General features: G+C 40.9%; 1 protein-coding gene across 1 annotated transcript; it reads left to right on the top strand.

Moving 5' to 3' along the window:
- The first annotated feature begins 1722 nt into the window (after nucleotides 1-1722).
- On the top strand, nucleotides 1723-11552 carry LOC112886972. Its single transcript, XM_025953038.1, has 10 exons — nucleotides 1723-3013; nucleotides 3803-4282; nucleotides 4364-4665; nucleotides 5444-6163; nucleotides 6248-6526; nucleotides 7047-7208; nucleotides 7296-8231; nucleotides 8329-8544; nucleotides 9942-10202; nucleotides 10803-11552. Exons 1-10 carry the CDS (start codon nucleotides 1723-1725, stop codon nucleotides 11157-11159), a joined length of 5004 nt encoding a protein of 1667 aa, XP_025808823.1. The 3' UTR covers nucleotides 11160-11552.
- Nucleotides 11553-14176: the final 2624 nt, after the last annotated feature.

Raw genomic sequence — 14176 nt, 5'->3', positions numbered from 1 at the left:
TAGCACTAGATGCCCCTAACCTATGAAAATAATCATGATGAGATTTTAACATATTTCTCAAACATAAAGTGTGATGCTCTATGCCACATTTTAGTTTTGAATTTAAAACTCAATCATTATATGGAGGGAAGAAGGAGATTTCATTCGAGGCATAGTCAATCAATTGAAGTAGTTTAGAAAAGTAAATCGGGCTGAAATTTTGTTGCGGGGATTAGTAGACAAACTGGATACAAGCTAGTAAAATGGACTTCTTCCTAAAACAATTGGTAAATAGCTATTTAAGGATTCTTTTCATAGAAAAAAATGTATTTAAGATCTTTTAGTTTAGTAGAACTAAAAATTAGTCTCCCTTATATGTACTTAAAGAACACCACCGAATGTTGCCCACTTTATTTCTCTCTCATGCCTTATATTCACGATCGCATCCTTTGGTGTCTCACGCTCATTTCCACCTTTATTTCACTATATGAAAAGTGCATGGTGAAAATTTTGTAATATATTTAGGTGCTTGTGTGGCCTGATAAGATTTAAAAGTCACGGCATGTGGCATGATTACATAATGCGTACTAGTTGCCCGTATGCATTTGCACTTAGGAAATGATAACCAAGCTCGTTAGATTTTTTTAACTTGTCATTCATTTCTAAAATTTGGCTAGGTTGTCATACACGAGTGTATCTTTGAAGTCATCAAATATTAGGGTACTACACATAATTCTATGATTAAGTGTCGCATCTATTTCTCCTAACAGAAACCCTAACTTTATTTGGCTTTGACTTGTGAATAAGAAATATGTTAGATATTGTTGTTTGAGATTCTACTAGCTTCTACTCAAATCCTAGAGCAATAGAAGGCATCTGGAGAAGCCTATTTGAAAGCCATCCAACTTAGTTATTAGTCTAAACAAACAGACCCTTAGTTCAAGAAAACATAGCTAGATTATTCTAGGGTACTCGCTACATATTTTTTTAATCATTTCTCTATAGCAAACAACACTTATCCTTAAGATGATGATGTTTAGGATATATTTGGTGTAGACACATACTCTTAGAAATTTAGAGATAAGTGTGACCTGGTATAAAGTTGTTGAAACTGCACCACATGAACGTTGGTTCTAGTATCAGACATGACAAGTGTTAAAAAGTTTTCTTTTCAATGAATGAACTTCACATTAAATATTTATCAATGTTTTTGAGGTGTTTTCACTTGAACCGTTCATTGAATTATATTGAAATCGCATCCACCTTGTGTAAAAGTCTACAATATCTTGACGTATCATTCTAAAAGTAAAAAAACAATCATCCTGGTAATCATAAATATGAACGATTGACATATGTATTTCATAGAAGACTCCTGACCCTTGGCCAGACTTGGTGACACCAAAGTTTTAATTTATTAATATTAAAATCGAGCAAAACAATCGTTCAATTTTGTCCAAACATTTGAACTTGCAGCCAAAGCCTTGTTATTAATATTCCCGTAGTAGAAGATACGGAGAGACGAAAAATGTGAAAAGTGAATTCCAGTTAACAAGGTGGCATTATTGATTATAGTAACAAGAATAAAGAATGGAAGGGGATGGAAATGAAAAGAAAAATAAATGAAAACCCGCACGCCAACCCTCTTCGCCTCCCCCAACCAAGCCTTCGCTCCTGCTTGCCCAAGACCAAGGAAAAAAGGGAGAGAAAACGCACCCCTGAAAACAAACCCAAAATCCCCAATCCATGAAGCCCACCACTTCCGCCGCCGCCGCCGCCGCCGCGGCGGCGGTCACCACCGATGACCCTTCCCCTTCGCCGTCCGATTCCACGTCGGCGACTTTCACCGTCGACCGCCGCAGGGACGCCTCCGCCTCCTGCCGGTGGACCATCCCGGACTTCCCCCGCACCCGCGCCCGCACCTTCTACAGCCGCTACTTCGAGGTCGGCGGCTTCGACTGCCGCCTCCTCCTCTACCCGCGGGGCGACTCGCAGGCGCTGCCGGGGTACCTCTCCCTCTACCTCCAGGTCCTCGACCCCAAAACCCCGGTGTCGTCGTCGTCCTCCACCACGACCACCACCTCCTCAAAATGGGACTGCTTCCTCAGCTATCGCCTCTCCGTCGTCCACCCGACCGATCCCGCCAAGTCGTTGGGGCGCGATTCATGGCACCGATTCTCCTCCAAGAAGCGCTCCCACGGCTGGTGCGACTTTGCGCCCTCCTCGGCCGCCGCCTTCCTCTTCCAGCCCCACGACGCGCTCGTCATTGCCGCCGACATATCGGTCCTCTCCGAGACGGCCTCCTTTGCCGATTCTGACGGCCGCTTCACCTGGAAGGTGCTCAATTTCAGCCTCTTCCGCGATATGATCCGCACGCAGAAGATCATGAGCCCTGCATTCTTCCCTGCTGCTGCCTCTGCCGGCGGGAGTGACTGCGGGCTCCGGATTAGTATCTACCAGAGCAATGTCTCTGGCGCAGACCATTTGTCAGTTTGTCTGGAAAGCAAGGAGCCTGTTGTGCAGGTTGCATCTGGGTCATCGGCATCAGCTTTGCCACAAAGTGGTGCAGGGAGTGGCGTGCCAGATGGTGATCGTGGCTGCTGGTGTCTTTTCCGCATTTCGGTACTTAATCAGAGGTCTGGTGGGAGCCATATCCACAAGGACTCGTATGGTCGGTTTGGGGCGGACAATGCCAGCCTTGGGTGGGGCGATTACATCAAAATGGATGAGTTTTTGGCTGCTGATAGCGGATACCTGGTTGATGGAGCTGTGGTGTTCAGTGCCTCGGTGCATGTGATAAAGGAGTCAAACTCATTCACTCGTAGCTTGCCTATGGTTCTGGGAATAGGTGGTGCTGGTGGTGGGCGTGCTGGAGCTAGGAAGTCAGATGGACACTATGGGAAGTTTGTGTGGAGAATTGAGAGCTTCACAAGACTCAAGGAGCTTCTCAAGAAGCGCAAGATCACAGGTCTATGTATCAAAAGCAGACGGTTTCAAGTTGGGAATCGAGATTGCCGTCTTATTGTTTATCCACGGGGTAAGCACTAGCACATACATTTCTCCAGATTCATAATGTAGCTTTGAAATCGACTTTATGGATTTTATTCTGACATACACTAAACTGCTTATAGAGTGAAACTTGGTAAAATGCCATAGGCAAATAGGCACATGACAGACACACTTTTCTATATTAGTAGCTGTTACCCCTTCCAAAGCAATTTATCATGTTTATTTCTCATTTTGTCCATCCTCGATCCCTGATAATAAAGTTTCATGTGGCATAAAACTAATGGATGTTACCGACTAGTGTCATTGACATTTTCCCTCATGTAGCAGCAGCCATAGTCCATAGAGCACCATAGTGAATGTTAATTTTTTCCTTTTGTTTTGCTACATCCCCTATTTTGCATGAGATTATATAACAGTGCCTATTTATGTTCAGAGTTGATCCAAGAGTTGACCCATGATTACACTATACTGAACTAGCATATTGATCTTAAATTCCTCTTTTCAAGTAGGATATGCAGTCTGCAAATGCAGCCACAACTTGGATTTCCCAGGGCTCCTTCCCTCGATATTGAAATCACTGTTGTAGACCTAGTATGTAATTGCCGGGGTTGGTAACTGCTGCTCCTGAGTACACAATTCTATGGAAGCCCCCAATTTTTTAGTCCATTTTGAGTTTAAACTTGGTTTCGCTACAAGCAAATTGTGGCCATTCATTTTAGTAGCCTTTGAGTATGATTACTTGTTAACTTTGCATGAGCATTCTTAGAATGTGGGTCCTGATTCTTTAAGTTGGTTTTGTTTATGTTTCTGCAACCAGGGCAGTCTCAACCACCATGCCACCTATCAGTATTTCTGGAAGTGACAGATCCCCGAAATACAACTAGTGAATGGAGCTGCTTTGTGAGCCACCGTCTCTCTGTCATCAACCAGAAAGTGGAGGAGAAGTCGATCATGAAAGAGTCTCAGAATCGCTACTCTAAGTCAGCGAAGGATTGGGGCTGGCGTGAATTTGTGACATTAACTAGCCTCTTTGATCAGGATGCAGGTTTTCTTGTACAGGATACCGTTGTGTTTTCAGCAGAGGTTCTCATTCTGAAGGAAACAGCAACTATGCAAGAGCTAAGCGATGAAGATTCTGAAATATGCAGTTCAACTTCTGGATGCCAGATTGAAGCTTTACCAAAGCGGCCATCATTTACATGGAAAGTGGAAAATTTCTTGTCCTTTAAGGAGATTATGGAGACCAGAAAGATATTTAGTAAGTTTTTTCAGGCTGGGGGTTGTGAGCTGCGGATAGGTAAAGCAAATTTATTTACTTTCATGACTTGTACAGTTGTACCAAACCCATATTTTTTGCTTACCTCATCGCGACTTGCAGGTGTATATGAGTCGTTTGATACGATATGCATATACTTGGAGAGTGATCAGTCATCTGGGTATGATCCTGATAAGAACTTTTGGGTGCACTATAAGATGGCTATAGTTAACCAGAAGAATTCTGCAAAAACTGTGTGCAAGGAATCTTCAATCTGCACGAAAACATGGAACAATTCAGTTCTCCAGTTTATGAAGATTTCAGACATGCTTGATACTGATGCTGGTTTTCTTGTGCGGGACACTGTTATCTTTACTTGTGAAATCATAGACTGCTGCCCATGGTTTGATTTCTCTGATCTTGAGGTGAGATTTCATTTGCTTTTCTTTTTTGTCTTGTCTATTTGCTCTCATTAATGCATGAATGACGGGAAGTTTAATGAGACCTTTGATAAGTAGAACTTTCTTGGTTTGCTACAGCATGTGCCAATGAAAATAATTGTAAACATTGCGAACTGTACATTGGTCACATTGCAGTTTAAGATATCATGTTAACCATTGTTAAGAGTCCTATGAACCCCACCAGAATTTTTTAAGCATGTGAATGAACGAATTGCATTGTTTACTGATATTCCTGGGGACAGCAGCCATCTATGTTGAAACAGGCATCCCTTGGCCTTTTTTTTGTGTTTTTATTACACCTTTTGTGCTTGTTGCTACTGAGGACTACGCTGGCCTAGCTATGGCCGATAGGTAACATGCCTGGCTGATTATTGCAATGATGGCTGCATTTATCTGCTAGTTCACTCAAAGCAATGAGATGTAACCCTTCTTTTCAAACGGATGTCCAATGACTTTAATTGGGGTTTCTTCAGAAGATAACAATATCTGCAGGATTAATTAATTATTTTGAGTAAATAGACTTTGGTCTTCTGGCCTTTGAAGGATTTTATGGGTGATAGCATGATATTCATATGCAAGTTGTAGACTTGTAGTTGTGCCTGAGTTATAGTCCTTACTTTGTGACACTCTGACAGCGAAGCCATTTTTGTTCATGTCACAATTTTGTAACCGATAACCAGATGTGCTCATTTGATACACAGTGCTCTTTCTTTATTGGGCTCATAATTAACTTGTCGACCAGGTTTGGGCTTCAGATGATGACCAGGATGAACTGTCAACAGATCCTGATGAACTTATTGATTCTGAAGATAGCGAAGATATGAGTGGCGATGAGGAAGATATGTTTCGGAATCTCCTCTCAAGAGCTGGATTTTCTCTTACATACGGAGATAACTATACTCAACCACAGGTTACTTTAAGAGAGAAAATTCTAACAGATGCTAGTGCGATTGCTGGGTTCCTTACTGGCCTGCGTGTTTATCTTGATAACCCAGCAAAAGTTAAGCGTATGCTTCTTCCGACCAAAGTATCCCCAAAGAGTGGTGGAAAGAAAGATGCTTCAAAGTGTGATTCAAGCTCCACAAGTCTCATTAGTCTGCTGATGGGGGTTAGTGCCTTGAAGCAGGCTATCATAGATTTGCTTCTAGATATAATGGTTGAGTGTTGCCAGCCTTCAGAAGAAAGTGGTTCCTCAGCAAGCACTAAAGCTTCTCCTGATTCAAATGGGGCCAGCTCTCCACCAGAGCTTAATGTTGAAGGTGAACTAACAGAATGTGCATGCAGTATTGTTTATGTGACCGCAGAACCTAATAGTGATGGTATTCGAGATAGTCCTGCAATGCAAGATGCAGATTTGGCCACAAATGAGATTGCTGCAGATAATCTAGAACATTCCTGTTTTCCTCCGGAAACATCTGCTACTGATTTGCCAGCAGATGAAGGCCCTGAGCAGGCTTCCAGGGTATGAATTGATGTTTCATATTTTTTAACCTTATCATCACATTTCCTTTAATTAATGTATTGTCGTACCAAATTTTTTTCTCAGTCAAAATGGCCCGAGCAATCAGAGGAACTGTTAGGGTTGATTGTTAATTCTTTAAGGGCATTGGACAGCGCGGTTCCACATGGATGCCCTGAACCACGGAGGCGCCCTCAAGCTGTCCAGAAGATTGCACTTGTCCTAGAGAAAGCTCCAAAACAGCTCCAGCAAGATTTGATTGCCCTTGTACCAAAGTTAGTGGATGGTTCAGAACACTCCCTTGCAGCTTGTGCACTGTTAGATCATCTTCAAAAGTCTGACACAGAGCCTTCATTGAGATTACCAGTAAGTTTGGTTCCTAAGACTTGCTATAAACTAGCATTGGTGTGAGTGGGTGTTTGTAAGAAATTCCTACCCTTTTCTTCTTTAATATAATAATACCCAACTCTCTTGTGTTTTCGCTTAAAAAAGAGACATGCTATAATGCTACTACCTCCTTATCAAAATGTAGGCGTTGTTTGATGCAGGGTGGTCTCTAAGGCTACACTTGGCCGTTAATATCTCCTATTATACTTTTAATGACCATGAAATTGACATCATTTGAAAGTCCTTTCAAATATAAACCCAATTATACTAAATTTATATGGTATAATTTACAGAACATTAGAGTAATCCACCAAAACGGATTGTTTCCACTATTTTTGGATGACTAGCTGATGTGTATGCATTTGTTCTACTGTATTGTGAGTTTTTGACTTAATATGGTTGTATTGGTGGATAGCTATGATGCCTGATTAGCTTATATAAAATACATGTGAACAACCTCATACCTGATATGATGCTGCTTTTATTGTAATTATGGCAGGTTTTTGGTGCCCTTTCGGAGTTAGAATTTGAAAGTGATATCTGGAAACAAGCATCTGTTCATGCACTTGAATTATTGTCTGACTCAAACGATGAGCCTCTTGTGACAGCCATTACTTATGTTCTTAAGGCGGCATCAAATTGTCAGCATCTTTCTCTAGCGGTATGCTTACCATGCTTCTTGACTTTCTATTTGTTCAGCATCTTCTTACTTTTTATATTAGTAACGTCTTGTTTTTATTTTCCAAAGGTTAGAGCCGTTCGATGGAGATTGAAAGATCTGGGAACTGAAGTTCCACATTGTGTGCTTGACTTTTTGTCTAAAACAATTCAAAGCCAGCCAGATGTAGCTGAAGCTATATTGAAGGATATTGATTCTGATTCTGAGCCTGAAAACAATTGTCTATCATCAACATCATCTTGTAGTACTTGTTCTACAGATGGGCTTTCAGCTGAAGGGATGTATTCTTGGCAAGAGCAATCTGTGCATGGAAGAAATCATCTATCAGATGTTTTTGCGCTGATAGAAATGTTATCAATACCTGGATTATTTGTTGAAGTCGCACAAGTTTTTGAGAGGGCTTTATTGCGAGGGGCCTTTGGTCTACAATTAGTTGCCATGGTGCTGGAAAGAAGACACTCTTACAGATCAAGTTCAAAGTCTGGGTCTATTGTGAATGATTCACAGAACAAACAAGTTCTGTTAGATGGGCAGTTTGAACCTTTGTCCGTCCAAGAAAATGATTTCACTTCAGTCCTTGCACTTGGTGAGGTATTATCTCTATCTACAGAAACGAAGGTTCAAGACTTTGTGCGGATGCTTTATGCTATCATATTTAAGATCTATTCCGAGGATCATTATAGATATAGAATTTTGAAGGGCCTTGTTGAACGAGCAACAAATACATCAGATAACTGCCGAGCAGTTGACATCGATATGGATGTCCTGGTATTTCTTGTTAAGGAGGAGTATGGGACTGCAAGACCTGTTTTGAACATGTTGCGTGAGGTCGCTGAAGTTGCTCAGGCTGACCGTTCAAATCTTTGGCACCAAATATGTGCTACTGAAGATGAAAATATTCGTCTTCGAGAGGACATGGAAATGGAGCAAACGAAATTCACCAACGAAAAGGTTGCACTAAACCAACGGCTAACTGAATCGGAGGCAACTATCAGCCATGTAAAGGTATTTATTTGTTGTGACTTGTGACCTAACTGTTATACCTGTTGTTCATGTTTTTGTACATTAGCCTAACAATTATTGGTTTTCTCATTCACTGTAGTCTGAGCTAAAAGCTGAGAGGGATCGTTTTACTCATGAGAAGAAGGCACTGTCTGATCAGATGCGGGAGATTGAAAATCAGTTAGAATGGGTGCGATCAGAGAAAGATGAGCAAATCTCAAAGCTCTCTGCTGAAAAGAAGAATCTCCAAGTTCGTCTTAATGATGCGGAGTCACAACTGTCCATGGTGAAAGCACAGAAACGCGAAGAATTAAAGGTAGAAGCTGTAGTAGCCATAAGCAATATTTACGTGCCAAGGTGTTTTATGCTGATCAAAACAAACTGTTCGTCTGTGGTGTTTATTCCCATCAATTGATAGATCGATTATAGTACCAATCCTCGAAATAAATGCTTTTTAATCGTCTCCTTGCCGTAAGTTCGTCTTATGTCGTTGCTCAATACCTTTTTCCTTTGGCTACCATTGTAGTTTGATACTGTAGATATGTGTTGTTTAGTTATTCTTAATATGTCTGTACACCTTGATCTTGAGTCTCTATCTCTAATATGCAAAGCTTATACCATAAGAGGTCAAGGTGTAGGATAAAAGTGCACTTGCTGCTTTAAGAAACTGTAATTTCAAATCTGTACCTTTAATTGGTTACTTGCCATCTGCTTCTGAGTTGCCAGAAGCAGTGTTGGAAAATCACCATTGGCTGGTTGATACGCAACCATCCTGGGTAGGAACAGGTGCCCTTTAGCTGTCCATTTTCAGTTGTATAAAGCTTTTCAATGGAAATTCATTGCTGGGTGTTGTGGGAATTTGATAAACGAAATAAAATGCTTGTGTGTTGGTTTTGGGGTGGGACCGTGGAATATAGGGGTGGGGTGGTGCATATCGGGGGAAAGGTGGTTTTAAAATTTATTTCTCCTGCACTATAAATTGTTGTATGTGTCTGATATCATAAAGATGCATATCTTGATAATGATTCATCATTGCCTTAAGTAGCTCCTTTAAGTCACATTGGTCATCTAGTGCACAAAGATACATGAGGTAATTGTTAAGTAAGGTTGTGAATAATGCATGATTTGTTGTAGCAAACGATATGGTGAAGCCATTTGGTAGTAGTTCTACCTTTCATATTTGAGCTCCTCTATGATCTTGGTTCATGTCGAGAGGGCCAATGACAATTTGGTTAAATATCCACGTATCCTGTTTCATGTGCTAACGCTGAGGCATCATTTGTTGGAGTCATTTGTTTTCTACTCTCTTTTAAGTATCAGAAAATGTGTGCCATGGAAATCACACTTGCCTTGTTATCTTCTAGACCTGTGATGGTTAGTGATTTTATATTCTCGACTGCGGATTTTGTCTTTCTTAAAGAAGAATTAAAATTTTGTGCTGAATCAACTTCCATGGATTGGTGTCTGTACATAATGCGGTAAAAGCCATTTTACTGATTTACAACTCTTGTAGAGGTTTCTTGTAGATATACATGATAACTGTAGATATTTTATGGATTTATCATATATGTGAAGCATGTTTTTTTACTTCCTTTCCTATTAGATATTAGTTATCATTGCCTTCATGTAACTTTTTACATTTCAAATGATATCAATAATATTAATATTTCCAACACGTTTTCAAACAACTAATGTATTACGTGCTGCATGCAGAAAGTGACAAAGGAGAAAAATACACTAGCAGAACGGTTGAAGAATGCTGAAGCTTCAAGGAAAAGGTTCGATGATGAATTAAAACGTTATGCAGCTGAAACACAGACTCGTGAAGAGATTCGGAAATCACTTGAGAATGAAGTGAGAAGGCTGACACAGACGGTTGGGCAAACCGAGGGAGAAAAAAAGGAAAAAGAAGAGCAAATTAGTCGTTGTGAAGCTTACATTGATGGGATGCAGTCGAAACTGCAAGTTTGCCAGGTTTTCCACCTTGCTATTTTTTTATATATTTCCACAATTGTCTGTTCTATACTTATATCTACATTGACTATTATCTCAAATGCCTTGTTAAAAATATGGCAATTATTTCCATAGAATATTTTGTTGTCACAAAAATGTTGTAGTATACATTGATTTTTAAATATGTACTCCAAATAATGTACCAAGTTCTTTTTGAAAATGAATCTTGCATTTTTTTTAGTTGATCTGATTAAATACTCAGAACTCTATGGACATAACTGATCACAACACTTTACATAAATAATGTACTAGGTTCTTTTTGAAAATGAATCTTGCATTGTTTTTAGTTGATCTGATTAAATACTCAGAACTCTATGGACATAACTGATCACAACACTGTTAACCTGCAATCTTCTGTGTTTCTAAATTTGTGACTTGTTTTGTTATCTATGTCATAAACACATGTTCCTTCTGCTACTATGTGCTACTTACAAAAGTTGTCAACTTTGTAAAGGCCCATGCTACGCAATGCGATGAGCACATTCGCCATATTTTTCCTTTTTCCCCCTTAGCACTACTACTGTTGTACCATGTTTAATGATCTGTCATTACTTTTTTCAGCAATACATTCAGACACTTGAAAGTTCACTCCAAGAAGAGATGGCTCGGCATGCTCCACTCTACGGTGTCGGCGTCGAATCATTGTCATTTGACGAGCTCGAGGCGCTTGCAAACATCCACGAGCAGAGTTTAAGACAGATCAAAGCGATCCAGCATAGGAAAGGTAGCAGTCATCTCTTGGGTGGCCCTTCCCTCTCGCACATACCCGGGTTGTTCTCCTCGCCACCATCTCCTTCAATGGCAGTTGGCCCGCCGTCCTCGCGCAACCCCACATCCCCGATCGCACCGAATGGTGCAGGAATCCATGGGAACGGGCACGCGAACGGCGCGGGGGGCCGCTGGTTCAATCCGACCTGAGTGAGAAGCGGACTCGGTCGGAAGTGGGGGAAAAAAGGTGTCCATTTTTTGCATTTGATTCAACGGGCCACATTTGCCTGGGCGTATTTTGCAGCCGCTGAGCAAGCCAACGCGATAGCCTTTTTGTTCCTGGCCTTCCGTCAGGCTCTCTCCTTGCGCTTACTTGGTAGTGCCGTCGGCTTGATGTCGCATGAGCGCAAAGGGCGTCAGCATGAAATAATGTATGTAATAATCAAGGAAACCGATGGAAATATCAGGTGCAAGTGGAGAGCTAGGGGAATGGTTGTGCTTGTTCACACTTCTAAAAGCTTTTGTGTTTTTTTTCCTTTTGTTAAGGGAAGGTGCCGTTCGAGATTCATTTCATCATTTTACTTATCCTGCCTATTAAGGTCCTCCACCGTTCTTGTTTTTTGCCTAACGATTTACAGTAGTGCACGCGCATGTGCACCCCCTGGTCCCTTGGTTTTCCGGTCACGGAGCTACGGAGTGGATGGAAGCCTAGAAAGGTGGAATTAGAGCCAGGGGGCTCTTGGGGTCCTGGGCCTTGTCACGACGGCCGAATTTGCTGCAGCACACCCTGTGAAAGTTGAAGCCCGACGCTCGCTGCGCAGCAGGATGGCAGCAGCCAGCAGGTCCCGCCTTTTTCGCGCAGTTCCCTTACGCGCGAGGTCTGGGCCAAGTCCCCGAGTAAACGGGCCAAGGCCGAAGGCTGTTGTGTTGTGCGCTATCGAGAGCCCAAACGCTGGCTTCTGGGCCGCCAGTGCTGGGTGCCATGTTAAATTCAGTCCAGCCCACCACCTATTCTGTTGGTGATCATTTCTGTCTACGTTAAAATGCAATTGAAGGCACCTATATGGCACAACGGGACGGTGCAAAAGTAGGCGTAAGTTTTCTAATTTATTCAGATGCCTCTGCATGTTTTTGTCAGCTTTGGATACTGATGTACTTGATTCATGTTAAAATACTGAAGTTGCACTGGCAAATAGAAATCCGGGAGTTACAATATCTCTTGCTCTATGGACTTATCTTTGGATTTCACTTTGCATTTTGATCCAAATACGGTAACAATAGCCACATTGGCCTTTTTAAGTACAAGTACGCATTCAAGGAGTATCTACAACCTTGATTGAAATGTAAAGTTTAAAGAAAAACTTTGCATTTGTAGGGGCGGGTGCGGTACCCGTCTCTGCTTCTCACAGCTAAAAATAACTATTTGCAAGGGCGGGTTACCCCTAACTCGCCCCTGCAAATCCATTTTCAGGTGAGGGTCAATTTCCAGGGATGGGTTAGGCGATCACCCGCCTCTAGAAATATCCTTCCTACCTAAGATTTCACTGATTTGAATTTGCATGTGTACCGGTATACTAATGTTGCTTTTCTTTTAGATAACAAATATAATTGGTTGTTCTATAAAAAAGATTGTTACCTTTTGCATGTGTACCGTATATAAACCTGCCATATCTATATAACAATACATCTAGTATTGATTAATTGTCTTATATAGATACCAAATGTTGCTTTCCTTTTAGATAACAAATATAATTGGTTGTTCTATAAAAAAAAATTCTTACCTTTTGCATGTGTACCATGTATAAGCCTGCCACATATATATAACAATGCATTTAATATTGATTAATTGATTGATGATTGAATCAATTGATTACTAATATGACATATGATGTTCGGGAGGTGACCTATATAACGGCCTCGCCTCAAGAACGTAGGAAGCGCCATCAACTTCATTGCAGTCGCCCAATCCTGTCAGGCAGGTTCACCTCGCTGTCGGGGAACGGTTCATCGACTTTTGGCACGTCGTCGCGGACTGGAGCATCGACACCGCCTGCCCAAGGAAACGCCATCGCTGCCTTCGAGGTCGGCGAATCCTGTCATGCCGAAGTGAGCTGCGTAAACCGCATCAACCGGAATGGTAACTTCCGATCTGCATGTGTTTCTGTCCATCTCTCTATTGAGTATTTAGATGCCCGTCTGCTAATTTCTTTTTTCTCCGTTTCGTATTCTTTATTTCGGTTTTGCTAGAGCTGAGCCACCGATTACGTACATTCTCCTCCTATTGATTTCTCCTTCTTTCTATTGCATATTCTTTATTTGTTTTTTGCTAGCTAGACTACCAATCACGTAAACTATGATTTGGATCTGTGTCACCAATCACATGCAATTATTGTCTCGCTCATCACTACCTGGTCAGTTTCAGAAGATTCCAATGGTCACAACGCTCGCAAATTTATACCTGTAAACATATGAAATCACTGTGATTCTAAATTTACTAGCTTGCTACCCTCATTAAAAGTTCCTGAAATCTCTCCTGTTACTCAATCTAAACTTATTGTTTGTTAGATTTTCTGATCTAATTTTCGAATTGTTTGGTTTTGAATAATTAGAGGATATGTTTGTTACTAGCTTGCTCCCCTCTATTTGTTTGATTTTGAATAACTAGCACATATGCCCGTGCGTACGAGAAATCATATAAATATATTAATTAGCATATAAAATATATATTATACACCATATATATTTTATAATAACATAGTACGTGTCGGGTGAGAATGTCAGTCTTTTTTCTATTTTACTCGTCAAGCGCTAATTCTAAATAGTTTCGGATCCTTAATTAACTTAATATACGGTCACCTGGATTCCGATTAGGATTCAGAGTGACGAACCAAGGAATCATTGCTTGCTTTAGTAATAGTAGAGATTAAAGGATATGTTTTTATTATGTGTGCATCTTGATTTTAATATAGTATATATTTGGATTTAATTGATTTTGAAAAATGGGTGCTCCCTCTGATGTGGTAATTAAAGCCACCAAAGTTTACACCGGATATTGTCTGAGAACACTATGCTCGTTATGCTCTACGTTTCATTCATGACGCTCCTGAAATTGGTGTCAATGTTCTCGATTTTAGTTAGTCATCTGCCAATCTGCCAGTGAAGCTAAACATAAGTACACAACTTTGCTTGAGAAGTTAGTTGATGCCAGAGAAATATATGAGTTTGTG

The sequence above is a fragment of the Panicum hallii genome, chromosome 1 (genome assembly GCF_002211085.1).
Source record: "Panicum hallii strain FIL2 chromosome 1, PHallii_v3.1, whole genome shotgun sequence".
NCBI lineage: Eukaryota > Viridiplantae > Streptophyta > Magnoliopsida > Poales > Poaceae > Panicum > Panicum hallii.
Note: the sequence above shows the minus strand (reverse complement) of the source record. Positions and strands in the feature narration are given on the sequence as shown.

Bases quoted from the DNA above. Each gene is read 5' to 3' on its own strand.
- LOC112886972 (XM_025953038.1), top strand. From the start codon at position 1,723: ATGAAGCCCACCACTTCCGCCGCCGCCGCCGCCGCCGCGGCGGCGGTC. The intron at 8,545-9,941 runs GTAGAAGCTGTA...TGCTGCATGCAG, and splicing joins AGAAACGCGAAGAATTAAAG to AAAGTGACAAAGGAGAAAAA. The intron at 10,203-10,802 runs GTTTTCCACCTT...TACTTTTTTCAG, and splicing joins CGAAACTGCAAGTTTGCCAG to CAATACATTCAGACACTTGA.